Here is a 27298-nt window from a genome sequence, read left to right as displayed (position 1 = left end):
AAGCATGACATGGCCATTACTGTCTCAGAATCAGAGCACTGTGGTCACCATTAAGGCTGGAATAGGGGAAGTCTCATAAAGCTCCGGAGACCCAGGAGGTCCACAAGATACAAGATCCCGCTCTTAACAGGTTCTATTACAAATAGTTAACAAATTCGGGGAAGGGAGATTCTACCTTGGTATAGACACACATGCGTTGCCTCTTCTCCTGTAACTAATGTCAATAAAAGCCACTGATGCACCAAGTTAGACTTGGGTGTAATCATTTATTCTGTCTGTAATTGGTCTCTTTACTAGGGACAAAGGGAAATAGAATGCTTAGGAGACATCATGCAACACAGGTGTATATCTTAGGTACAGCTTAGGTGTATATCTTAGGTACAGCTGAGCCCTATGTATCATTTCCTACATGTATACAAATAAGAGATTAGCAGATACTAATTATAAAGTAAAACAAATGTTTTAGGGGGAAGTTTCTGAGACAGTTTCACTCTATAGCCCATGCTGGCCTTGAACTCATGATAATCTTCCTGCCTCAGGTTCCAAACTGCTGAGATTTCTTGAGTTAGCTACACCACCCAGCTAAAATAGAACAAAATGTTTAACAATTTATTAACAGTGGTATAAATGTTATTTATAAGTGATTTATCTCTGAATATATCTGTGTGCAATGCTCACTAAAACACTCCAACTGGTATCTGAGATGGCCACTGAAAGACTAGATGGCAGGCAATACTGAAAAACTGAGTGCATCAAAGTATGCCCAAGAGAAAAATCAATCATTGTGAAACACAACCAGAAAATTCCCCAACACAAGTTTTTTACAGGAAACTAGTTTATCATAGACGTATCCAGTCTAGGGAGAGGGCAATCAAGCAGTTGTAGCATATTTTGACCTCCTTGTCTCACATAAGGAAAGATTATGTCTAAGAAAGGCTTTGAATTGTTCAGTCAGGGCACTCAGGTCCAATAGAATCTTAGTTTTCATTAGAAGGTGAACAAGCACTCCTCCTGCCGACTTTAGTAACAGTAAAGAAATCGAAGTAATTTTTAAAAAGGAGGAAGGAAGTCTGAAAAGGAAAAACCAGGCACTGAAGCAAACTGATACACATGTGATTTAGAAGCATCAAAGGATCAGCAGAATTGCTAGTTGGGCCACAAGCCAAGATGAATCAATGAGTTGATGATACATTAATAAGAACGCTCCAAACTGAAATGTGAAACAAATGAAGTAGCAGAGGATAGTGTAGAAGAACGGTTGGACAATTATAAAGTGACCCAAACCCATAATGGCTGTACCAGAAATAAAGAACCAGAAGAAAGAACTAGAACAAAAAAAAAATGAGAAAATTATAATAGCTAAGAATTATGTTTAATTAATGATTGCAAGCTGGAGAACACAGAATATGATAAATTCCAAAATACTTATAACTATGCATACTGTCTTCCAACTGTAGAAAAATAAACATAACAAGAAGACCTTGAGGCAGGACCTAGAATAACTCACCTACAGAACAGGATAAGAATTACACTGTTATTCCCTTGGATACTGTGACAGTAAGAAAGTAGAGACTATCTAAAGTTCCGAAAATAATCTACTAGCCTAGGATCCTGGGTTTGGTGAAATTAGGCATCAAAAGTAAAGTACAAATAAAACAGTCTCATGTTGTAGGATATTTGTTTACACTGTGGGAAGATGTGTCATTGTGAATGGTTTAATAAAAAGATGCACAGCCAATAGCTAGGCAGGAGAGGTTAGGTAGGACTCTTGTCAGAGAGAGAGGAACTCAGAGGGTCAGAATCTAGGCATGTGGGAGACACCAGCAAGACACTGAGAAAGTTGGATACATTATAAAAGAAAGGTACAAAGCCCCATGGCAAAATATAGATTAATAGAAGCAGGTTAATTAAGTTATAACAGTTAGTTGGGAACAAGTCTAAGCTAAAGGCTGGGTTGGTGGCCAACAAGAAAGTCTGACTTTATTCTTAGACATACAAACACAGACAACAGGTCTCATGAGTAGATAGGAATTGGAAGGAATGTTTAAGGAGAAGGAAAATATTGTATTAGGAATTTAAGGACATCTACACTGAAAAGGAGAGACATATGAGAGTAAAAGTGATGGTGCAATAACAGCTGTTAGTTTTCAGGTTCTTGATTCAGTGTTGGCATTCAGTGCAGAGTACTTATGGTCAAGAGGTGAATAAAATGAATTGCTGCCAGGTTAGAAGGGGCAGAACCACTGGGGATTCTCTAATAACTGAACTACCCATCAAAAGTATAGTATTATATCAAGGATGGATAAATGGCTGAGCAGGTAAGAACACTTGCTGCTCTTGCAGAGAGCCAGGGTTCAGTTCCTATTACCCACATGTTGAGTTATGATTGTCTATAATCATGAAACTCTAGCAACCAGAAAGTCTGGTGTCCTCTTCTGGCATTCATGGACACCAGGCATGCACATTGTGCACAAACAGATGGGCAAACAAAAAAACTCATATGCATAAATTACAAATAAATTTAAATTTTAAAAAATGGGCATAGCTGAAAGTTTTCCTGTGATGGATGATGTGGTTCGTTCCATAAGCTGTGGATATGTGTTGCTCTGGTTGATAAATAAAGCCATTTGGCCAATGGTGAGGCAGAATAAGGTTAGGAGGGACATTCTAACTAGAGAGGAGGAAGGAGAAAGTGAGAACAGAGGAGACACACCAGCCAGCTGCCCAAGGAGCAACACATAATGGATGCAAGTAACACCACAGAACACATGGCAAAACATAGATTAATAGAAATGAGTTAAGATAGAAGAGCTAGCCAGCAAGAGGCCTGTCATAGACTATACAGTTTGTAGATAATATAAGCCTCTGTGTGTTTATTTGGGTCTGAGCGGCTGTCAACTTGGTGTTCTCGAATTTCCATAAGGCCTAAAAGAGTGTAAAAAGGAATTCTAAACACACATAAATGGAGCTAAAAACAGCTTTCTAGTTGTGTCTCTCAGGCAAGCTGGGATTACAGTATGACAGGTTCACAGAGGTGGGTGGGCTTGACCTGCAGCATGCCATATTACTGCCATGATACACAGAGGCATCTCCAAGTCATGCTGTATGCTGCATGATGGATTTAGCTTTTGCTAGTACAGACAAAGAAAAGAAAAGGTTTCTGGGCTACATGCTGCTTTAAAGTGGAGACATAGACCCACTGCTTCTGAAAGCTGATGGTACATATGGCCCAGAGTTGGAGGTCAATTACCTCTGCCATGTTGAAAAGCTGAAATGGGCAGAGTCAGCAGCCAAGGCTTTTTGTCCTGGCCACACAGTTTAGCAGTTTAAAGTCTCTTCTGACCAGAAAAGAATTATAGATTCAGAATAAGACAGATTCAGAGGAGATAAACCCTAAACAGTTTACAATGTATGCAAAAATGTACATAGGCTTAAAAGAGAGGGGAAAAGGAATATAGACAGTTATATAAAGAAATAGAAAAAATTTAAAAATAAAGTCTTTAAAGAGAAAGTAAAAGTTTTTTTTTTTTTAAAAAAAAAGCCATGTAAAGATGGATATCACACAGAGAGTCTGGATCATATTGTCTTTAGGATTTTTAACTGCAGAGAGACAATTGAGTATAAAAACTGCTGAGTTAAATCACTATGTATATTTTAAAGGTATCTCAATTTCAAAATTTATGTCTAAGTATATATTGCTTTGGAAAAGAGGTTCTGCTTTTGTTTCCACAGAAGATGAGAACCTATGGATTGCTTCTAGGTTAATATGGTTTAACCAGCCAAGACCCCCTGAAAGGTCTCCAATGACACCATGGCCCAGATGATCCAACATCCAGAATGGCTTCAAGGCAACTGGCTCAGACAATGCAGCCTCACATACTATTCCAGTCAGGACTTGACCATAATTCTTAATTTTCTCAGGATTCCCATAAGAATACAGTGCCCTTTATCAGCAGGAAGTAGCCTAGAAAACTATGCCCACATTCCAAAAAAATGGATCATGGATGTTTGTCGTTGTTTAGATTGTTGGTTGCAAATTGTTATTGGTCATAGTCAATATCTTTTTAAAAGAAGAAAGGGGAATATGATATGGAAATATATGGTAGAGATATGAAAAGATAAAAGGATGGATCATTGAACTTACTTTTAAAGAGCAATTTGTTTAAAATGTTTTACATTGGTATAGATTTTAATTTATTGATACAAATTTAAAGTTAATTTTGTTATACTGTATGTATATTTCTACTCTTGTTTAAGGTATTATGTTTGTGTAGCTCATTTAAATTGTAATGGATAATTAAGAAATCCTCTATGATAATCAAACTTATAGTCATGTTAGTTAAGTTTTCTAGGTATACATAGATATATTTCAGTTAGGTAGATAATCTTCAAACACTTCAAAGACCTACAGAATATGGCATTTAAAATGTTTTAAAAACATAGACTTTCCTGGACAATGAGACATGTCTGTTCCTGGCAGCAACAATTTACTTCAGAGAGAAAGGTGGGCATCAAAGACACTCCATATGGAGTTTATCTTCTTCTTGGCAAAAATAGCCATTTGGGCAAGAAATTGTTCTTTCCTGGACTGCTTGACAAAATGTTGCATTGACTGGACATTCAGGACCCATAGGAAGGTGACCACTGAACTTTGCAAGGAAAAATGGTCTTTTAGGTTCCTGCTTTGCAGAAGAAACTGCTAGACATTCTATAGGACACAGAGAGAAGTTACTGAGAGAATAGGCCTATGGGCTGAAGATGGATGTCCCAACACTGCAGAGGAACTTTGGATGACTATCCAGGCAGGCTGCTGTCTCTGTAATTTCCAGAGTTTTGGAAGTTGCTTACAATGTTCTTCCTGTTTACTTAGGTAATATTATATCCTTCTGAGGTCTTGATGTAGTGAAGACTAGATGGTTATAATTATGGTTTTCCTTGGTTATGATAAGAGATAAGGTAGATATGAAACTACCTTGGACTCACAAATATAGGTTAAATAAAATATTTCCTTTAAATTTGCCAAATATAAAGAGACTAGATATTGCAACTGTAATTGCTGATGGATAACTGTTTTGTTATATATAATTTTACTATGTTAAAGTTAAAACTTCCCTTTTTAATTAAACAGAAAAGGGGAAATGCTGTGGGATAATGCTTTTGTACACTGGTTTAATAAAATGCTGATTGGCCAGTAGCCAGGCAGGACGTATAGGTGGGATAAGCAGACAAGGAGAATTCTAGAAAGAGGAAGGCTGAGTCAGGTGACACCAGCCCACCATCCAGGGAGCAGCATGTAATGGCACACAGGTAAAGCCACAGAACATGTGGCGACATATAGATTAACAGAAATGGGCTGACTTTAAGTGTAAGAGCTAGTCAGTAGTAAGCCTGAGCTAATAGCTGAGCAGTTTTAATTAATATAAGCCTCTGTGTATTTACTTGGGTCTGAGTGGTTGTGGACCAGGCAGGACCAGGAAAACTTCCAGCTACACAAACTGAAAAGACAGCAAAGAGCTCAGACCTGGCAGGGTGTGCACAAGAAAGAGAAGCACAGCGACTTTCAGGCCTGAGACTCCATGTGGACCTAATCTGCAAGTGGATAAATGACAGCATGCATTTCTCTCCACACCTGGACTGTTCGAAACCAGGAATGAAACTTCATACACACTATGAACGTTAATCCAGGTATAGTAACAATATTGTGGCATTAATTACAACATACCGTAATAATACAAGATGGTTACAACAAGAAAAGTGGGGCAGAAGCACAACTCTGCACATGGGAGCTACAGGGTAGGTTAGTGGTTTGCTAAAAGTTTTTCCAAAGCTTTAAATCTATTAATTTAAAAAAGCAACATGGTCATGATAAAAAATCCAAAAGGAAAAAAAATACAAAAAAATAGTAAAACCTCTGAAACAGAAAATCCCAGGCACAGATGACATCTCTAACAAATCTCAGAAAACATTTAGGAAATATCTGAAGTAAATAATGTTCTGCCTCTTCCAGAAAACATGGGAGAAAAGACTTTCCTTTCTCTCATTTTGTAAGTTCCACATTGTTTTGACACCCAAACCAGATTACCATAAAAGAAACCACAAATATCTCCCATGTATGCAGACACAAAAGTGCTTAAGAACACACAAGAAGCAAGCAGGGTATGCAAAGCTTGTTCAGTCTTCAAAAATTAATCTATTATATTATCAAATATAGAAAAATACATAGTTGCAGTAGACAAATAATAAATTGTCTACAACATGACAACACTCATTTACAATAAGACATACTATCTACTCAATCCCCAGCAGTGCAAAATAAAATAAAAATAAAAGCATTAACAACAAAAAAATAAAATTCACCTTAAGCCACTTACTATGTAGAAATTTCCTTAATCAATAGCAGACAATGAACTGAATGTTACAAAAACTGAACCTTTTGCTTAGGATATGGTGTCTCACTACTCCTTTTCAACATTAGCTCCTAATCAGCATCACACAAACACTTCAGCTTGTACAAGGAATAAAAGCAAAAGAAACCAAGGCACATGAATGGAAAGAAAGAGTGTGCATGTCCCCCAAGGCAGATGACATGATGGCATTTTAAATGATTCTCAGTCCTGTTCAGGGCATTTGACAATCAATGTCTAGAGATATTCACATTGTTACAATTTAGCTTGGAAAAGATGCCCCTGATACCTAGAGGCAAAGAGCGATGGTAAGCATTTGACAATGTAGCATGTGATGACCTATGTACCCACACACTCAAAAAGAAAATTACCTGCCCCAAATATAAATAGAGCTAGGGTTACAATACAGTATTCTATGATGATATCTCTAATACTGTGTCAAAGCTTTTATACAAATGTTTCAAGACATTAGGCATAAAAAAATGAATAAATGAATGAATGGTATTATCTAGGACCTCTATTCTCACTTTGGGGCATTTGCTATGCTGCGTAACAATGGATCAGGGTTTAAAATGTCCAGCAATTAGGGATGCGGCTGTAGCTCATTATTAGAGAGCTTAACTACAAATATGAGAGCCTGAGCACCACCACCCCCAGTACTGAAAAACAAAGAGGCAAATAAAAACTAACATTCAGAATACCAGGCACTTTGTGTATGCTTGCTCATCTTAGTCTTTTGATTTTTACAAATGAAATAGACCTGGTACAATATCTTACTCAGGTCACACTACTGATCAGCTTTTCCCAGAGCTCTATCCTGAGCTGAGGCAGTGCAGACTTGAGGTAGTTGTCCTGGCTCCTAGTATCCTTCACGGCCCTAACAGTGGTGAGACAGACTCTAACAAGTCACAGATTAGAAAATACTTTGTAAGCTCTTCAGCTAAAAATGTTTTATCCATTATAATGGATTAAGTGATAACAACATTCAAATCCTACCCACCAAGTTCTTATTTTGTGCTTCATGCCTACCTTTACTTTCCTCATAGACATCTGGTCGCAGTAATGCCAGGGTCCTTTGTATATTCTTGCTTTTCATGGTTTTGAAATTAGGGAATAAGATGTCAATCAATTGAGAAACCTTAGACGCATCATCCTCAACATCGCAAAACTCAGATATGTGTTGTCGTTCCAAGTAGTCTTGCAAACTGTTGAAATCCAAAATATAACCTAAGATTATTGTAACTTAAGGTATAAACTTGTATGAAACTGTGTATGTTAATGAATTAGAGCTTAATAACACATACAAAACTTCTTTCTGCCCATACATTATCACTCTGAAAGTAACTCCCACTGCTTCCAAAGCCCTTTAGCATCCACTGAATCCCCTTTTATGTTGTTCTGTCCTGCTTAAAACTTTAAACTAAATGACATCATAACCTTGCTCAGAGGTAGAACACTTGGGTAGCATGCAGAAGGCTTTAGGTTCTAGACCCAACAATACAATAGCAAAACAAATTCTAGAATTACCTGCTACCTAAGAAATATGAAGTGACCAGAAACCACAAGAAAAACTCACATTTTCGAAAGCAAGGAGGAAACATCTTGTGACTCCCTGACAGAAGCTGCAACAGCACTGGGACATGGAACAGCAGAGGACCTAGCCACAGAGCCTTCTACTCACAAAACTCATTCAGGCCCATCGCAAAACTGATGGATCCAACTACACCTCTTAGTCTTCAGCAGAATAAAGGTCATGGGCAGCAACACATAAAAACAGCATTCTGAAAACTGCTTTCTCATTTTGAAATATCTAGAAATTTATTATCAAAATATACATTTATTTTGTTACCATCAATTTCATACCAGTAAGAGTCTTAAGTAAAAGAGAGAGTCTGGAAGATGGAAGAAAGTGTGCAGTGTTGGAGGATGGGCAGGGTTGACTAAGACAATGCATGGTTCCAGTATCCCCTCTAGGCCTGAGACAATGAGGCCAGATGACGTGCCCGGCTTAGAAGGGTCAGCAGGGAGAGCTTTTTCCTTTCTAACTTTCTTGGCATAAACATTCAGGGAAATCCCCCATTTTCTGAATATATAGTATTCTAGGTTGACTGAAAGGAAACTTGTAGTATCTACATAAGAATATCAGGTTTTGAGACATTTGGGCATTATGCTCCATCAGCTAAGGACACATTATAGTGTCTGGCCTTAGCTACCTGTCCCGTTTCTTCTTTGACACCATAGGTGCAAACTTAACATGAGTCTCTTCCGGATACTCAAATGGTTCTTCATCTTCTGCATCAGACTGAGGTAGAGTTTCTTCCTGGATAACCTCCTCTTCTTCTCCTTGAGATGTAATGAGCACACAGCTTAGGCCGCTTGTTACAAAAGATACAAAGTCTTCAAAGTCGGGCTATAAAAGAAGATGAGAAACTGTTTCCCTCTGGCTCCCAATGCAGGGGCATTAAAGTGGTGGCCACTGTGAAAAAGCAGTGAAATCTTCCCTTTCATGGTCATTAGCAATGTTATGTCACCCTTATAAACCTTCTGTTTGCAGGAACATTTTTGCACAATACACATTGACAGCCAGCAGAAAATGATTTTAAATCGTGTACACAGCTACTTCCCAACACTAGAATGTTGCTAATTCATCTGAAAGGTTAGTTAAAACACCTTCGGCTGCCTATATACTCTTGGAAATGAACTCTTTCTCTGGAGCATGATCCAGGGGCCCAAACCTTAAAGAAAATCAATTCTCTCCCCACAGTTATCATTGCTAATAGCTCCCTAGCTAAGGGTGGGACTTTGTGCCCACTTCCCTATTGCTACGCTAGGATTTTGTCTGGCTTCAGCTTGAATAGGTCCTATGCATGGTGTCACAAACAAATTTGATGGCTTTTTTGTTTTGTTTTGTCTTTTTGTTGTTTTTGTTTTTGTTTTGAGACAAGACTTCTCTATGTAGTTTTGGTGCCTGTCCTGGATCTCACTTTGTAGACCAGGCTGGCCTTGAACTCACAGAGATAGACCTGCCTCAGCCTCTTGAGTGCTGGGGTTAAAGGTTTATGCCACCACTGCCTGGCTTTTTTTTAAATGAGGACACAAGTTAGGTGGGTAGGGTAGAGGAGGCAAACCTAGAAGGAGTTGGGAAAAAGGAGAGAAATGAATAAATATATTGTCCAAAATCCTCAAAGAACGTATACAGACACACATGTGCACACACACACACACACACACACACACACACACACACACACACACATACACACATGGTGGGGGAAGAAAGATGGGGGGGGGATATGGGTGAGATCTTTTGGTGCACAATCCCAGAGTCTAATTCAGTAACTGTCATGGTTGATCCAAAATGTCCCCCAATGGCCATGTGTTAATAAAGGCTTGATCACCAACATGTGATTGCATCTGCAAGCAATGAAACACTTAGGTAGATGGCTGTTCAGTTACTAGGTATTTTCCTGAAGCAGTTATCAGGGTTCTGATAGCCTTTCAATCATTCTTTATCTTGTGGCTTCATGAAGTGAGCAGCTTTCTTTCACCGTGATTTCCTGAATAGGATGCTCTGCCTCCCCACAGACACTAAAGGTATGGGTCCAGACCATTACGGAATGAAACGTCTTCAGTCATGAGCCAAAATGAAACTTTCTTCCTTTTCAGTTGACTTTCTCAGGTATATTTGTCACAGTGATAGAAATCTGACTGACATAATAGCTTCTGAGTGACATTCCTAAGATGTTTTTTTTTCTTAAAAGTACCCAAGTGCTGGTGACACAGTTGGCCAAATTCTTTATTTTTTATATGTGGAAACTAGGGCCAAGAGAGATAGCTGGAGTGGTACATCAGTTACGAAAGTGCTGACCAGTAGAGATTTCTGTATGAGTAAGGCACTCAGGACTCTCTAACAATCTTCCTGGATATGGCTATTGAGCACCTAAAATGTGGATCAATTTCTAAATGTCATATAGTTTAAATGAATTTAAATTCAAATAGCCACATGTACTTACTGCCCATCACAATGGCAGAGTGTCTTTAGATCTCCCTTTTAAAGTCACACCCCCCTCTTCTTTAAATTTTTTTTTAAAACACTGCCTTTACCACATTCTTCCAGGAAGAAGACAACTTGCTTGAGTATATATAGACTTAGATGTGGACAAGGAGTGGGTTACAGCATCCCTAGGTACCAGATAAAAAGGAGTACTTTCAGCCAAGTCTGAAAATTGATGGGAGATGACTGGCTTTTCACTCCCAGAGAACATAGCAGAAAGAAGTCTTCAACAAAACAAATGATTTGATTTTGCCTGGGTGCTACTGTTTCCACTGGAGATGTTCCCAGACACACCATCATTGACATCATCAAGATGTGGACATTGTCAAGGCACCAAAAGTTTATTCAGTTGGTTATACTTACTAATTATCTATTCTGTAATGTAAACTTATAGCAAACACTGTAATTGAATATATATGTGCATGTATAAATATGTAAATGAATACACAGTGTTTTTTTAAAAGTCTTCTTACCTGGTCTGCATTACGACTATAGAATTCCCTCACTAGCTCTTCAGGGAGAAACATGTTGTCCTTTGCTTCTATGATAAATCCTTCTTTGACAATCTTTAATTCAGGTAAGGTCAGAAGTAAACATGACACAAGAAAACATATAAAATAAATTAGGGCTGTTTACTTCAGGACTTAATAACTACCTAGTTTTAATCTGTTCAGGTAAAGACCCCAAGAAAACCTACATTTGAAGTGGCTCAGAAATGCATAAAGGGGTTCCTTTGATACTCCCTAGATATCCATGTTTTTAAAACTTCAATAGAAGATTTCAAAATATTTATATTACAGTGGACTACCTCAAAATTTGAAAGACTAACATAAAAGGATGGGGAAAATAGGAACATAATTCTAAGAAAATACACACACACTCCATATAATCTTTCTGAATTATTCATAAAATTGAAATTTAAAAATACTTCTCAACTATGTTCAAAACTATTTTAGCTTCTTTTGTTTCCCTGTTTTCATTTTGAAGGCTAACTCAATTGAAACACTAGATCCCATGATATATTGTCTCAAGGAAACATACCTTACTAGTAAAGGCATCCACAGACTGAGAGTCAAATGATTAGAAACAATCTATCAAGCAAACAGTAATTGAAAACTACCTGACATAGCAATCCTGATAGCTGATAGGGTATATATAAAGCAAAAAATAGTAAGAATAGATTTCTTAAAGACATTACATATTTAAGAAGGTGATGATTTGGCAAGAATATATGCCAATAACAAATATACATGCACTGAATGTTCAGCCTCAAATATTATGGAACAAACACTAATGGAGTTCAAAGGTCAGTTTGATCATGATATAGGTGATTTCAGCACCCCACTCTCAATTTCAGATTCATCATTCAAACTGAAAATCAACAATGAAACCTCAAAGCAAACAGATATGCAACAGTGGGGCAAACAGACAAGGAGAATTCTGGGAAGAGAAAGAGCAGAGTCAGGAGTCGCCAGTGAGACACAGAGGAAGCAAGATGTGAAGGCAGAACTGAGAAAAGGTACGAAGCCAGGTGGCTAAATATAGATAAGAATTATGGGTTAATTTAAGTGTAAGAGCTAGTCAGTAATAAGCCTAAGCTAAGGGCTAAGCAGTTATAATTAATATAAGCTTCTGAGTGATTATTTTATAAGAAGCTGAGGGACTGTGCAGCTGGGCGGGACACAGAAAAACTTCCAACTACAATTGGCATACCAACGTGGGCTCTTGAATTTCCACAAAGCCTAAAAGAGTTTAAAAAGGGCTTCTAAACACACAATAATGGAGTTAAAAACAGCTTTCTACTTCATGTCTTATGCAGGCTGAGATATAGAGATGCCAAGGTACAGAGATGCCATGGCTTGTGGACTTGAACTACAGTATGGTGAGTTCATGGTATGCGGGCTGAAACATAGCACGGCGGATTCCCACCATGGTAAACAGAGGCATCTACAAGTCTCACTGTATGCTGCATAGTGGATTTAGCTTTTGCTAATTCAAAAACAAACAAAACAATAACAACAACAAAAAAGGTTTCTGGGCTACATGCTGCTTTAATGGAGGCATAGACCTGAGAGTTGGTGGTACACATGACTCCCAGAGCTGATGGCAAATGTACCCCTGCCATATTGAAAAGCTGAGGTGGGTAGAGTCAACAGCCAAGGCTGCCACTTCTAACCATTCTTCAGTTTAAAGCAATAGATTCACAATAAGACAGATTCAGATGGGATAAACCCTAAACAGTTTACAGTGTGTAAAAATGTATGTAGGCTTGGAAGAGAGAGGAAAAGGAATATAGACATTTATATAAAGAAATAGAAAGTTTTAAAAAAGAAAGTCTTTAAAGAGAAAGTAAAAATAATATAAAAAATAAGCCACGTAAAGATGGAAATCACACAGAGTCTGGATTATATTGTCTTTAGGATTTTTAACTGCAGAGAGACATTGGATTGTAAAGGCTACTCAGTTAAACAAATATGTGTATTTTAAAGGTATCTTGACTTCAAAATTTATGTCTAAGGATATATTGCTTTGGAAAAGAGGTTCTGCTTTTGTTTCCACAGAAGATGAGAACCTATGAATTGCTTCCAGGCTAATATGGTTTGAACAACCAAGACCCCCTGAAAGGTCTCCAATGACACCATGGCTCAGATGATCCAACATCCAGAATGGCTTCAAGGCAACTGGCTCAGACAATGCAGCCTCACATACTATTCCAGTCAGGACTTCACTGAAATTCTTAATTTTCTCAGGCAATCATAAGATTGCCAGCACCCTCAACCAGCAAGAGGCAGTATGAGAAGCTATGCCCAAATTCCCAAAATATTGTTAATAAATGTTTATTTTTATTTAAAGGAGGTTGATTATAAATGCAATCTCTTTCTAAAGAAGAAAAGAGGATAGTATAGATATGATAGGATGAAAGGGTAGATTACTGAACCTACTTTTAAAGAGCAACAACTTGTTTAAAGATGTTTTATATTGCTATGGATTTTAGTTTATTGATACAAATTTTAAGTTAATTTTATTATACTGTATATATATTTCTACTCTTGTTTAAGATATTGTGTTTATGTAACTCATTTCAATTGTAATGTATAATTAGAAATACAGATTAACAATTAGTCATCCATGATAATCAAACTTGTAGTCATATTAGTTGTTATCTAGATATACATAGATATATTTCAGTTAGGTAGGTAATCTTGAAACACTTCAAAGACCTACAGAATATGGCATTTACAATGTTTTAAAAACTTAAACTTTCTGGACAATGAGACACGTCTGCTCCTGGCAGCACCAAATTACTTCGAGGAAAGATGATGGGCACCAAAGACACTCCTTATGGAGTTTATCTCCTTCATGGCAAAAGTTAGCCATTTGGACAAGAAACTGTTCTTGCCTGGACTGCTTGACAAAATGTTGTATCAACTGGACATACAGGAGTCACCAGCCAGACACATAGGAAGCAAGATTTGAAGGCAGAACTGAGAAAAGGTACCAAGCCAGATGGCTACATATAGATGAGAATTATGGGTTAATTTAAATGTAAGAGCTAGTCTGTAATAAACCTGAGCTAATGGCTAAGCAGTTATAATTAATATAAGCCTCTGCGTGCTTACTTGGGGGGATGCAAGTGGGAGAGATCTGTCCTGGTCGGGACACAGGAAAACTTCCAGCTACACATGGTCCCATAAAATTTAAAACCCATGATAAGAAAAATATGGTAACTACATAAATTCATTGACACTAAACAATACACCCTTGAATGTTAATGACTCACTGAGTCAACCAAATAGGAAATTTGAAAAATTCCTGGAAATAAATGATGGTGAAAGCACAAAGTCCCAACATCTTTGGGATATAGCTAGGACAAGTGTAGGAGGAAACTTTATAGTTATGAATGTTTACAATACAAGTATCTGGGGAAGAGAGAAAAAGAAATATCTAAGAATTCTCAAAAAAATAACTTACAGTTGGACCTCAAGCACAATCTATATGAGAGTAAGAAATAGTAAGGATCAGGATAGATATCATTAAATTGGAGACTACAACAACAATATATAGAATGAATCAAACAAAGACTCATTTCTCTGATAAAATAAGATGGGAAACCAAGATAACTAGGAGAGAGAAGACCTAAATTAGTAAATAAGAGATGGAAAAGAGGAATTTACTACAGATGCCACTGAAATACAGAAAAGCATTAGTGAGTTCTTTGAAAATTTATATTTCAAAAAAGTGGAAAATTGAGAAGAAATGAATAACTTCCTAGATATGTATTACCTACAAAAATTCAATCAGGAAAATATGAACAACTTAGATGAATCTATAAATCAGTAAGATTGAAGTAGTAATACAAAAACTGCTCAACAAATACAAGTTCAGGTCCAGATGAATTCCGCCAAACCTTTAAAGAAGAGCAAATACTAATGCGCCTTAAACTGACCCATAACAGAGAAATGGAAAGAATAGTATCAGTAAATTCACACTCTCTGGAGCCAGCATTGCCCAGATTCTAAAGCAGGATAAGGACACAACAAAGAAACAAACCTAGAGATCAACTTACCCAGGGAATATAAACATGAAAATTCTCAAAGTCTTGCAAACTTGTAATTAGAACTTTTCCTGTGTCCTGGCTGGCCAAAGGTTGGGACAAATCTCTCCCATTTGTGTCCCCCAAGTAAACACACAGAGTCTTACATTAATTATAACTTCTCGGCCATTAGCTCACATTTATTACTGACTAGCTCTCACATTTAAATTAACCCATAATTCTTATTTATGTTTAGCCATGTGGTTTGGTACCTTTTCTCAGTTCTGCCTGTCATCTTGTTTCCTCTGTGTCTGACTGGTGACTCCTGACCTTTTCCTCTTCCCAGCATCCACCTAGGCTCCTTGACCTGCCTATACTTCCTGCTTGGCTACTGGCCAGTCAGCGTTTCACTAAACCAGTGTTCAAGAGCATTATCCCACAGCACAGACTATATTAAAAAATACATTAAGAAGTTCATACATCATGACCAAGTTGATTTCACTGCAGGATGCAATGTTTATTCTACAGACTTGTGTACAATACAATAAGTGTAATTCAGCATATAAATAGAACAAAGGACAGAAAAAACATGATCATTTCAATCAGAGTGAAGAAGGCTTTGACAAGCTGAATATCCTCTCATCAGAAAATTCCTGAAGAGACTAGAGATAGGAGCACATCCAAGCATAGTAAGGGCTATCTATGAAGAATCTGCAGCCAACACTATGCTAGCCACAGAAACAATGAAAGCATTGCCTCTAAACTTCGGAATAACACAAGAATATCCACTATCTCTACTCTTATTTAATTTAGTGCTAGACATCTATAGCTAGAAATCTTAGGTCCAGCAAGAAGGCATGAGAAAAAAACAAAAGGAATTCAAATATGGAGGAAGAAGACATGTCATCCCCATTTGTAAATGGCATGACCTTATACTTAATCTTGCAGACTCTATTAAAAAAAATTAGAGCTAACAAACTCCAGCAAAGTAGCCGGGTGCAAAAAATCAACATAAAAATATCACTAGCATTTCTATACATTGATAACAAACCTGCCCCTCCCCACCAAAAAAAACCAGAGAAAACCTTGTTAAAACAAAAAGAAAACACCTAGGACTAAAACCTAACCATACAGGTGAAACAATATCAATACAAGGAACACCTTAAGACACTAAATAAAAAAGCTAGAAAGAAGACACTAGTCACTTTGACTTTTTGTTTTGTTTTGTTTTTGTTTTTGTTTTTCGAGACAGGGTTTCTCTGTGTAGCTTTGCGCCGTTCCTGGATCTTGCTCTGTAGACCAGGCTGGCCTCGAACTCACAGAGATCCGCCTGCCTCTGCCTCCCGAGTGCTGGGATTAAAGGCGTGCGCCACCACCGCCCAGCCACTTTGACTTTTTATAGGAAATATTTGTCTATCTGCATTAGAATCAATTACACATGCATGTAAGGAACTGTGAAAATTGTATCTTATAAATATTTCCATATAAGGCATACTATAAATTAAATTAATGTAAAAATATACTTTGGGTCTAAAAGCAAGTATTGAATGGTTTCTTAAATTGTCATGCATTGAAAAGTGCCATTTGTTTATAAAATACAAGAAAAAAGCAAGTTAATGTGAGTTTATAACAATGTTGTATCACTAATAGCTAAAGAAAAAGAACATTTATAACAGTATTATATAGCATCTAAAATCTTGAAAGTTTCTGTAGGGTGGTAGTAAGGCAGTTAATTCAAGAAAGATACAGGAGGAAATGAGGTCCTTTGCCAGTACCTGTGTCAGAGGAGCAGCAGGTGGCAATTGAAGTTCATGGTATCAGTCCACCAGGAGGAAACTCTCTGATGGGTCAACCCTGGTTAGGCAAGGCCACAAGACTACAGACTCCAGAATGTCTTTTGCTTCTGCTGTGCCTTTACATGTTTGCTGTGGCTATCTTTCTCTGGGACCTGGCATGAAATGGTTGTGGAGAGATCCCCACTGCTTGTAATGTAGTGTGTTTATCCCATGGAAACATCTCATTCTACTGGACATTTTAATCTGTGGATTGTCATGAAGATGATTCCTCCCTAAGCTGTACTGCCTAATTGATAACAATGATAGCTAATACAGAGTTTTGATGAATGAAAGTAAATACAAGGAAATATTATACATCTAGGGCCTATAAGTTTTACCTAAGGAGCTACATAGATCACAGTTCAGGTTAATGATTAAGGAAAACAATTGAGTCCCCAGGAGCCAGGCTGGCTCTAATTCTCTTAATACTAGAAAATGCAGTCACAGGTTTTGGTGTACGTCACTAGGTGAAACAAAGCTTCAAAATAACTTCAGCTTAGACCAGATGCTTTGATAATAGTTTTAAGATGAATAACCCCAGAAAACAATCTAAAGTTCACAAGGACACATAGCTGAGTTGTCTGATTCATTAGGCTAGGGTTGAAAATACAAAGCAGCCCGATTGCTGCTAGCTGGCATACATTTTTTTCTATGTCTGGTTGATAATCAAAAGTGATGAATAATTCCTTGTACCCATTCCTGATATCAATTTTCTGATATAAGAAACTATTGATGAATTGTTATGTACACTGAAGATTCAAAGTTCAGCTGACTAACTTTTTTATGTATAAAAGTTTAGGTTTGTGACTCCTTTAAAATTCCTTATGATTACCTGTCAAGATAGATAATAATGCGATTAATCCTTTCATTGTAACCACAATGGCTGAGGAAAAGTGCTCCTTGCTTGCTCATGTTCTATTAATCTGTAACAAGTTATTTAGATGTACCACATATGGGTTATTGGGGTGACTCTTTTTAATCATGTAAGTGAGACAAAAACATGTTTTACCTATATTCATTATAATTATTCACTTGAAAAATGAAATGTAACCACATTGTGATTCATGTATTGCCTGAAAGATTTTGTGAAGGTATTTAAGCTGTAGAGGGAAAGAAAAAAAAGAGAACAACAGAGAAGAATAAAGAAGGAAACCATCAAGAGAGTATGTGGGTTTTTTTTTCCCTAACCTCCACAGATAGAAAAGTCTAGTACACACTGACACTGTGGATTTCCCTTTGATCCCTGTGCTGCCTGGAGGCTGGTCCCCCAGGCAGCAATAGTCTTTGTAAGACAGAATAAGCAAACTCTTTTAGAGGGAGCTAGGAAGAGCAATTCAGTGTTTTCTATTTTATCATAAGGTATTATTTTGTAATTAATTTAAACAACTTTCGGTAAGTATTACTTACTTTTTCCTTAATTTCTATATGTTTTCTCCTGAGTACAGCATCAGGTTTGATAATAGCCATATTGTAAGGTTCCCCTAAGAGTAAAACCAAATGTTAATCTTCTTGGCTCAGAACCAGGATAATGAAAGATCTGGCAATTAGAAATATGAATTGATAATGTCTGGATTACTAAGGAGACATGATATGAGTATATGGGTACTATAGTTTTGATACAATTCTTATACATTAGAATCACATCTGTGGTTCCTATCAGTCAGTATTAACAGTGAGTAAAGCTTCAATCATGCACTTTGCAGATACAAATCACAAATCAACAGAGCTACCACGTAAAAAATGGACTCTTACCACAAACTTCCTGTACTGGTTGTCTTAGTTACCTTTCCTGTTACTATGGTAAAATACCAGGCAGAAGTGACTTTCAGCAGAAAGGGTTTATTCTGGCTCACAGATCAAGAAAATTGTCCCCCATGGTGGGGAAGCCAAGATGGCGAAATGTTGAGGCCACTGGTCATATCACACCTCCAGTCGACAAGAAAAGAGTGATGAATGAAGCCTGCCACTGAGCTATTGGTTCCCTTTTATGTTCTTCAAGGTTCAACACTGGTAATGGTAATGGTACCATCTACAAGTGGGCAGGTCTTCCCACCTCAGATAACCTGAATAAGGTGATCCTGGACTGACACCCACAGACACTTCTGTTCTGGGTGACTCTAGATTCTGTCAAACTGACAGTTAACACTACCCATCACATCAGATCACTGAGTGTAAGTTATTCTTTGCCTTTACAACTCCATAGAGAATGAACACACACACTCAAGTGTATATGTGCTCATGAGTATAACACAAGCACATGAGTATTTGCACACACATGTACACAGTCAAACAGATGCACACACAAACACATAGAGCTGTGGTTTTCAACCTTCCTAATGCTGTGACCTTTTAATACAGTTCTTTCATGTTGTGGTGAGCCCCAATTTAATTATTTTTGTTGCTACTCCATAACTGTAATTTTCCTACTGTTATGAATTGTAGTGTAAATATCTGTGTTCTCTGATGGTCTTAGGAAACCCCCATGAAAGGGTTGTTTGACCCCCAAAGGGGTCACAACCCACAGGTTGAGAAACACTGACATGGAGACTCCAGAAAAGGCATGACATTTTCAACTGAGATTAAATCAAAAATACTGAATTCAAAGAAGAAATTATTTTTGCAAGGCTTGGAAGGTGAAAGATGAACTGGAAACTGGATCCCAGATCAGTTGCAGAAGATAGGAACACATGCTCCTGGGTAAGCAATGAAGGGTCTTTAATCAGAAATCAAAGGCATAAGGTAAGGGGAACCAAAGATGTGAGCCATTATGCAGAGGAACAGTCCTGCACTGCCTCTCAATGATACGGCAGCTCTTCATTGCTACCATAACATAGTAAAGGGGCACATGTGCAGAAAAGACACTGGACTCCCTTGTGACTTACCAACACTTTCATACTGTCCTTCCCCCAGCTCTTCTTCAGATTCATCTACTAGTGGAATTTCCACATACTGTGAAAGAGAAATGGAAGTAGAACAGCCCCTTTAGTGTGATAGTCAAAGAATGCCAGAAATTTTATTTATAATAAATAAAAAGCCAGGGGGAATAAAAGGTAGAACACAAAAGCGCCTATGATTTGCAGTGGCAACATGCTTCCCGAGGAAGCAGTATTATGTCAGCCCCTAGCTAGAGATAGAGCACTATAGTTCACATAAAGTGCCCCTGAAGAGCCATGTGTGAGAGGCTGAAGCCCACGTCTGTGATGTTAGTGTGAGGTGGTGGACAATTTTAAAGTAAGGCCTCGTTGGAGCAACATGGTTCATTTGAGACACGCCCTTGAAGGATCTCTTCCTCTCCTCTTTCTTTTTCATTTCTTGGCTCCCATGAGTTGAGCAACTTGTTCCACTACCAACTGCCTGCCACGATGTGCTGTCTTGCCACAGCCCTAAAGCAACAGGAAGGAAGGACAATGAAGTCACAGGAGCCTAGCCATACCTCTCCTCTTTATAAGCCAACTGTCTTGGGTATTTTATCACAGTGAGATAAAGTGGCCTGCCATATATAGCTAGGGAAAATGCTGTAAGGAAACATAAAATAGGATGCATTTCAAAAGTTATAATAGCTATTCATCAATAGTATTACCTGAGAACGAGCCATTTCACCTGCTATAACTTTCCTCTCTTCTTCTATCAAGCCAATGACCTTTCTATTGATAAGAGGTGCATTTGCACCCCGAATCTTTGCAACAATTTTACCATTCTACAAGAGAAAGGAAAGTATAAAGAAACTTTCATTTTCATAGGAAGTCCATAATTAACATTTACTCTGGACTAAGTTCCCTCCCCTTGATCCCATTTCCCACCACCATCCTTTAGATACTGTTATCAGCCATTTGAAAGTGGTACTGATGAGACAGTCCACTTTGATGGTAACATCAGCAATTAGAGTTCCACACTTTGTCTGTCCTCTATAAAAGGCATGGTTGCATTCCCACCTCCTTGCAGCATCCTTACACTACCACCCAGGTCTGTAACCCCACCACCTACAGCACATCACCGCCCTACACGTGCACTCACAGAATACCTGCCTCATTCATCCTTGCTTTAAATGTGAGGGATTCTAGACAGGGCCTTCAGTTTGATCTAATGATGTTCTAATTTCCTTTATGTGGCCATGCACACTGACCAAAGGCAATTTGGGGAGGAAAATGTTTATCTGTGCTATGCTTCTCTACCACACTTCATCATTGAGGGAAATCAGGGCAAGAACTTGAAGTAGAACCCATGGAAGAACTCAGCTTGCCAGCTTGTCCTCAAGCTTTCTTATACAGCTAAGGACTGCATGCTTAAGGATGGTGCCACTTGCAGGGGGCTGGGCCCTTCTACATCCATTAATAATCAAGCCGAGCATCCACAGACATGCTCACAGCCCAATCTGACTTAGGCAACTCCTCAATTAAGACTCTCCTGATAGACGAATGTTGTGTCAGGTTGACAATGAAAACTAAGATAGATGCCATACCCCTTCGCATTGAGCCACAGCAGCTGGAAAAACAGTAGCCAGCCCCTGCAGCTCAACCTGCCCTGCACCCACTGCCCTCAATGTAAGAAGGGATTCCACTGGGCTAAGGGGTGGTAGAAGAGCTCAGGGAACTCAGCTTTAAGCAATTGCTCCACTCTCTCTGGCTCTGTAATTCCCACAACTGGTCCCGCACTTTTGTCTGTCTTTTACCTTATATACACTAAGCATCTATTTATGGACATAGAACCAGGCATGATGGCATGGAATGAGAGGCCTTGTATCCAACCCTATTAAATAACCAACAAGAAACCAGAAGACCCACAAAAGCACCGACACGTGGAATAGCAACCCCACTGGTACCATTAAGGGAGGCTTAGAGCACCCAGAGCATCTACAAGAACTTGTTTGGTCAGGGAGATCTGCTGTGGGATGGTCTGTATGTCAAGTGTGTTGCTGATTGGTCAATAAATAAATCACTGATTGGCCAGTGGCTAGGCAGGAAGTATAGGCGGGACAAGGAGGAGAATAAAGCTGGGAAGTGGAAGGCTGAGTCAGAGAGACACTGCCAGCCGCCATGATGAGAAACAGCATGTGAAGATGCCGGTAAGCCACGAGCCATGTGGCAAGGTATAGATTAATGGAAATGGATTAATTTAAGCTGTAAGAACAGTTAGCAAGAAGCCTGCCACGGCCATACAGTTTGTAACCAATATAAGTCTCTGTGTTTACTTGGTTGGGTCTGAGCGGCTGTGGGACTGGCAGGTGAGAGAGATTTGTCCTGACTGTGGGCCAGGCAGGAAAACTCAAGCTACAGAGATCAGCTGAGATATTGCTCAATATTGGGAAGTGTTTCTTGCTTTAAGATATGAAAGAAGATATGAGATCATGAAGGGGGGGAAGTAAAAGAGAGGAAATATACTATGCAGAAAGAATAACAGATGCAAGGGCATGGGCCCTGTAGGAGACATGGCAAGGGAAGAGGCCCTTTGGGAAAGTGGGGCTGAACCCAGTATGCATGGTCTCAATACCCAGAGAAACCCAGACCGTATGGAGCCTTGGGCACCTTGGAAGGAGAAGACATCCCTCTCTCAGTCAAAAACCACTAGAATGCTGGACTACAGATTGTGCTCACAATTAACATTCTTTTTTTTAAAAGATTTATTTTATTTTGTGCATGTCCTCATGCATGAGTGCGTGTGTGTGTGCGCGTGCGCGTGTGCATGTGTGTGTGTGTGTGTGTGTGTGTGTGTGTACACATGAGGTCAGCCTGGAGCTGGAGTTACAGGTGATTGTGAGACACTGTTGTGGGTGATGTGCACCTTAACTGCTAAGCCATCCCTCTAGCCCCACAATTAAAATTCCAATTGTGAAGGTTATTTTTCCGGCTTTGTGGAAGGCATTGGAGGGAGCAAGAGAAGATGTCTGTCTGCAATTCAGGTGTTCATCTAAGGATTCTCAGTCCAATACCAGCCTGACAATTCTCTTGAACAGAACTGTTCTGGCTGAAACTTGCTAGAAGGAAGTTTTTGCTGAGAAAACCTGACTAATTAAAGAGGTCGGGATGGGAGTGTTTAAATAACAAATGGTCAGCTGGAGGGCAGTTTTGTAGGTAGGGAATGTTATTCTTCCCTAAGTGGTTGTTGATCTGGTGTGTTCAGGAAAAAAGTGCCCAGAACATGAATACAGTGCTTAGTGGATGAAGTATGCTGGGAGGAAAGATCCTTGATGGAAAAGAGACTAGGAATTCACAAGCCAGGGCAGAGTGAGGTGTCAACCTAGATAATGAAACCCAGAGGGGACACGGGAACCCGGGTTTGAAAATCAGACTTTGAACCAATGTCAAACTGTGACATTAGCAGCAGAATTTACTCTAAGATCTGAAGTAATAGAACTGATGTGGGAAACTAGATAATTAATCAAATGTAGTGGATTCTAACAAACAAAGGAAAATAAAGTAACTGAAGTATGAGTGATAGGAAGAAAGAGAGACGTCTACTTTGTTCATGGTCTGACAAAAATCCGAAAAAAAAAAGTCACCACTTCTAGGCTTCAGGAAGAATGTTCCAAAGCAGCAAGCCTTCCCTCTGTGAAGTTCCTCATCCTGATTCCTTAAACTGCAAATAGGCTTGGTGGCATCAAAACCATCACTCTAAACAAAGACCATATTGCTTCAAAAGCTGAAAATACTATACATCAAGAGCTATACATTCAACATAATGCAAGAACATGATATATTTTTATTCGACTAAATCAGTAATTCATTTGCTTGAAATAGTTACAAGAGCATTATTTAACAGAATCGAGAGCTTGTATACAAGAAGTGCTATTAATAATTATTTCTACTATTGAAAACTAAGTACCCTCACCAGAAGGTTGACCGAGTGGTGTTTGCCTCTGCTGAAGGTTCTCTTCATGACCACGGAATTGAGGGCTTAACTGTAGACTGGTTTTAGGAAATAACGTTTATCACATTGTTTTCTGACTATTGCAGTTGTGTGTCCAATGCAAAATACAGGTCAAGTACTGACAAGTGTAAAGGGGAAATAAGATCACCCCCCCCCCCATAGAAAGCAATGAGAACAACTTGGGAATAAACTTTCTACACTATTTCTAAACATTTGTAAACACAGAGATGGGAGCAAAATGCAATAGCGAGAGTGATTAGGCAAATGCTTTCACACAAATCCATGAATACTTAGAATCAGTTCTCTCCTGCAGCTCATCTGAGAACGGTTCCTCACTCCAGTAAATGCCGACTTGTCTTTTTTCTAATCAGCTCAGTATGTGATAGTCTTAACAAGCTCCCCAAAGGCAAATTATTAAATTTATTATCAGGCAAACAGAGATAAGGCAAACACTGTGCAATTATCAGCACCAGCAAACAGCCCCATGGTAATTTTCCCTGCTACCTGCTCCATCACAGGAATCTGATAATGAGATGATGAATGCTATACTTACAAGACTAAAGAGGAACACAGGCTCACATTTATCTCTAAATGGCTGCAGAGTCACAATGCTGTCAGCTTCAGCCTGAAGGATGAATTATTTTATACAATAATGTAAACATTTTATACAACAATGAGAAAGCAATATCCACACTATTCTGGATCTTACGTTCAAATGGTATAGAGATATACACAATTTTCTGGAACAGCAACATTTTCTGGTTTTGTAATAGTTGCATTAAGGACCAAACTGCACGCATTAGTAACTCAAGCCTGTGTTATTTTGGTGCCTGCAGTCAAACTCACCTCTGTTTTTACCTTCCTTACTGCCTGGTATTACTGCCATAACTCTTCCAATCCAGCCCAAGTGTCCTTGATCCAAAGAATGTCTCTTACTCCCTCCTGACAGGTCACTTCTGGCTCCATATTGTACTTGACTGTCTCTCACCCAAGGCAGACTGTCTCGTTCAGCACTGTACCACAGGCAGGTGTGGGGCTGCCTCACTTGCTTTGTTAAGAAAGTAATGATTTTCCAACTACATGTAACTCCAGCTCCAGGGGATCCAACAGCCCTGGCCTCTTGGTACACTCACACTCAACATACATGCACCCATACACAGACACCACCTCACATACAGAGAGAAAGACACAGACATACATACACACAGACACAGACACAGACAGACAGACAGACAGACAGACACACACACACACACACACACACACACATGCACAAAATTAAAAATTATAAAGAAAAGAAGGACAGAATGCTTCTGCAGAAGGGGATGGCCAGTTGAAACCATGTGAGGTCAGGAAGCAAACTGACTCCAAGGGTGTCTTTGAAGGTCTACGTAGTTTAGAGATCTGGAGTACATTGTTTTGGCAGTTTATAGCTGGCTGACTTAGGTATGCATCTGTCTAATAGAAATATATTTTAGGTTCTCTGGTAGTCATGTAAAAGAAACAGATGAATATAAAGTAGTAAAATACTTTCCTTAACTCAATATATTATCAGTTCAACATGTATTCAATGTAAAAAGTATTAATAATGTCTCATGTCATTTTCCATAATAAATTTTAAAATGTATTATTTCATAAAAATTCGTATTTAAAGCATATTTAGTGATTAATATTCAATAAATAATTAATCAATAATTGACCTCTAATAAAAAGTAGCATATAGCATATGTCATATAGCATATTACATTTCACAATAATTTAATTTGGTAGTATCAGTTTTTAAATTTTTAAAATTTATTTGTGTGTGTGTGTGTGTGTGAGAGAGAGAGAGAGAATCAGACAGACAGACAGAGAAAGAGAGAGATTCTGTCTCTACTTTCATTGGAGTCCCAGAGATCAAACCCATGTCATCAGGCCTGCCAGCGAGTGCCTTTATCCACTGAACTATCTCAACAGACTTCAGTTTTTAAGATTAGATTAATCAAAATTGAAAACGCATTTCTGTAACTAGTCTAGATAGATTTCAAGTGTCCTGTTTTACATTAAGGCATATTGAACAACAAGATTCTAACCAATTGTTAACTGGATATAGAGAAATTGAATAACCAATACAATTGGGTTAAATGAATTTGACTATGATATTTAATCTCATCAATTTTTATAACTAATAGGTGAAAAGAGAAATTATTTCCTTTGAAGCATTTGTGCATAGATAAGTATCTCGGGATCTACTCCATGACATCCAGTACACAGCTCCCCATCATCTTAACGTCAGGGACATATATTAACCATGTCATGAGGTAAAAGAAATATCAACAGATACATGTCCATTTTTATATTTTTCTAAGGTTTGCAGTCATGATGGTTTATCTCAGTCAGCATCCCAGGAATTAGGTAAAATCATACTAATTCTCAAACTAGTAGAACTAAATACATAGTAAAACTGCCAAGCAAGCATTGTTTGTTTAGAATGAAGATTGACAGGTTGCTTAAGTTAAGACAATACTTGAAGCACTTGGGAATCCATAAGCCCTAATGTAACAGTAAACAAGTTGAATGAAAACGAAAAGCTTACAACCGCGAAGTGAAGAATCTCATCTTCATTCAGTTCATTTTTCAGTTTTCTGAATAACGCTTGCACGGCTTTGCAAGGTCCACACCAGGCTTGGTAAACATCAATCACTAGAAGATGGCGACATTTATCAAAAGGCAGAGTCAAAGGAGCTAGAGGCTGGGACATTCCCATCCCAGGTGAGGAGGAAGGCAGCTTTGAAACACAAGAGTTGAATTCTGCAAGGTGTCCCCGGTGCTTGGGGACAAAGCTTGGATGCGGACAGCAGAGAGCCCCGGTACCTGTTAAGCCTTTGTTCAGCAACATCTCATCCCACAGGTTCTGACTATTGATGACTGACTGTGAAAAGCAAAACACTGTAAGACAGGGCAAGTGTCATTGCACCAGACACAGACCTGCTGGCAGGACAGACCCACCTGTAGCTGGATTTCACGCTTTTTGCTTGCCATTTATCTACTTCTGTGTGAAAAAGGGAAAGAAACATGAAACATGAAGGAATTTCAACACTATTATCTTTGTATACCCAAACAACATCTTCATATACGGACCAGTTTCCCTTTAGAAAATACTGGCCTGCTCAGACTGGCCTCTAGAGAGGAGTCAATGTCATAGGCAGACTAGTGCATGCTGGGAACGGATTCTTCTAACAAACAAAAGAATGTTAAGAATGTTAGGGGGTTCTATTTAAAGAGATAGTCTACGTGCGCTGTGTATGTGCTATATGTGTGTGTGTTTTAACATTGTAAAGTCATACTGTGTGTGTTGTATTGTGTGTTTTAATATTGTAAAGTTATACTATGTGTTATATTTATTTTTTTAAATATTGTGATGTTCTCTTACACCTTCAGTGGAACATGTTCATTGGCTATGTGCATATACTCTTCAGAGCTGCTCACTCCAAGGTTATTGAGTTTTTAGAATAAAATCACAAATGTTCGCTAAAGCACAGCATGAATTTTCCTTGGGTGTTAACACCAAGGATGGGTAGTAGGCGTTAAGGTGAAAGAAAAGAATAGCCTCTAAGACTACTTCCCA

The 27298-nt window shown here is 38.5% G+C and overlaps 1 protein-coding gene across 1 annotated transcript in view; it reads right to left on the bottom strand.

The window, feature by feature from the left end:
* Positions 1-26712, bottom strand: part of Nme8 (NME/NM23 family member 8) — a 42340-nt gene extending 15628 nt beyond the window's left edge. The window contains exons 1-10 of the mRNA XM_052729487.1: positions 26680-26712; positions 26545-26602; positions 26267-26373; positions 24245-24316; positions 20408-20524; positions 19710-19776; positions 18235-18308; positions 10932-11024; positions 8618-8814; positions 7434-7609 (exon numbers count right to left, since the gene is read on the bottom strand). Coding sequence (XP_052585447.1) covers positions 7434-7609; positions 8618-8814; positions 10932-11024; positions 18235-18308; positions 19710-19776; positions 20408-20524; positions 24245-24316; positions 26267-26373; positions 26545-26602; positions 26680-26712 — 994 coding nt within the window. The remainder of the gene's footprint in view (positions 1-7433; positions 7610-8617; positions 8815-10931; positions 11025-18234; positions 18309-19709; positions 19777-20407; positions 20525-24244; positions 24317-26266; positions 26374-26544; positions 26603-26679) is intronic.
* Between the last annotated feature and the right edge of the window lie 586 nt (positions 26713-27298).

Source organism: Peromyscus californicus, unplaced genomic scaffold (assembly GCF_007827085.1).
Source record: "Peromyscus californicus insignis strain IS unplaced genomic scaffold, ASM782708v3 Scaffold_8__1_contigs__length_139910024, whole genome shotgun sequence".
Lineage (NCBI taxonomy): Eukaryota > Metazoa > Chordata > Mammalia > Rodentia > Cricetidae > Peromyscus > Peromyscus californicus.
The sequence above is the reverse complement of the archived record's forward strand: the minus strand, read 5'-3'. Positions and strand labels throughout refer to the sequence as shown.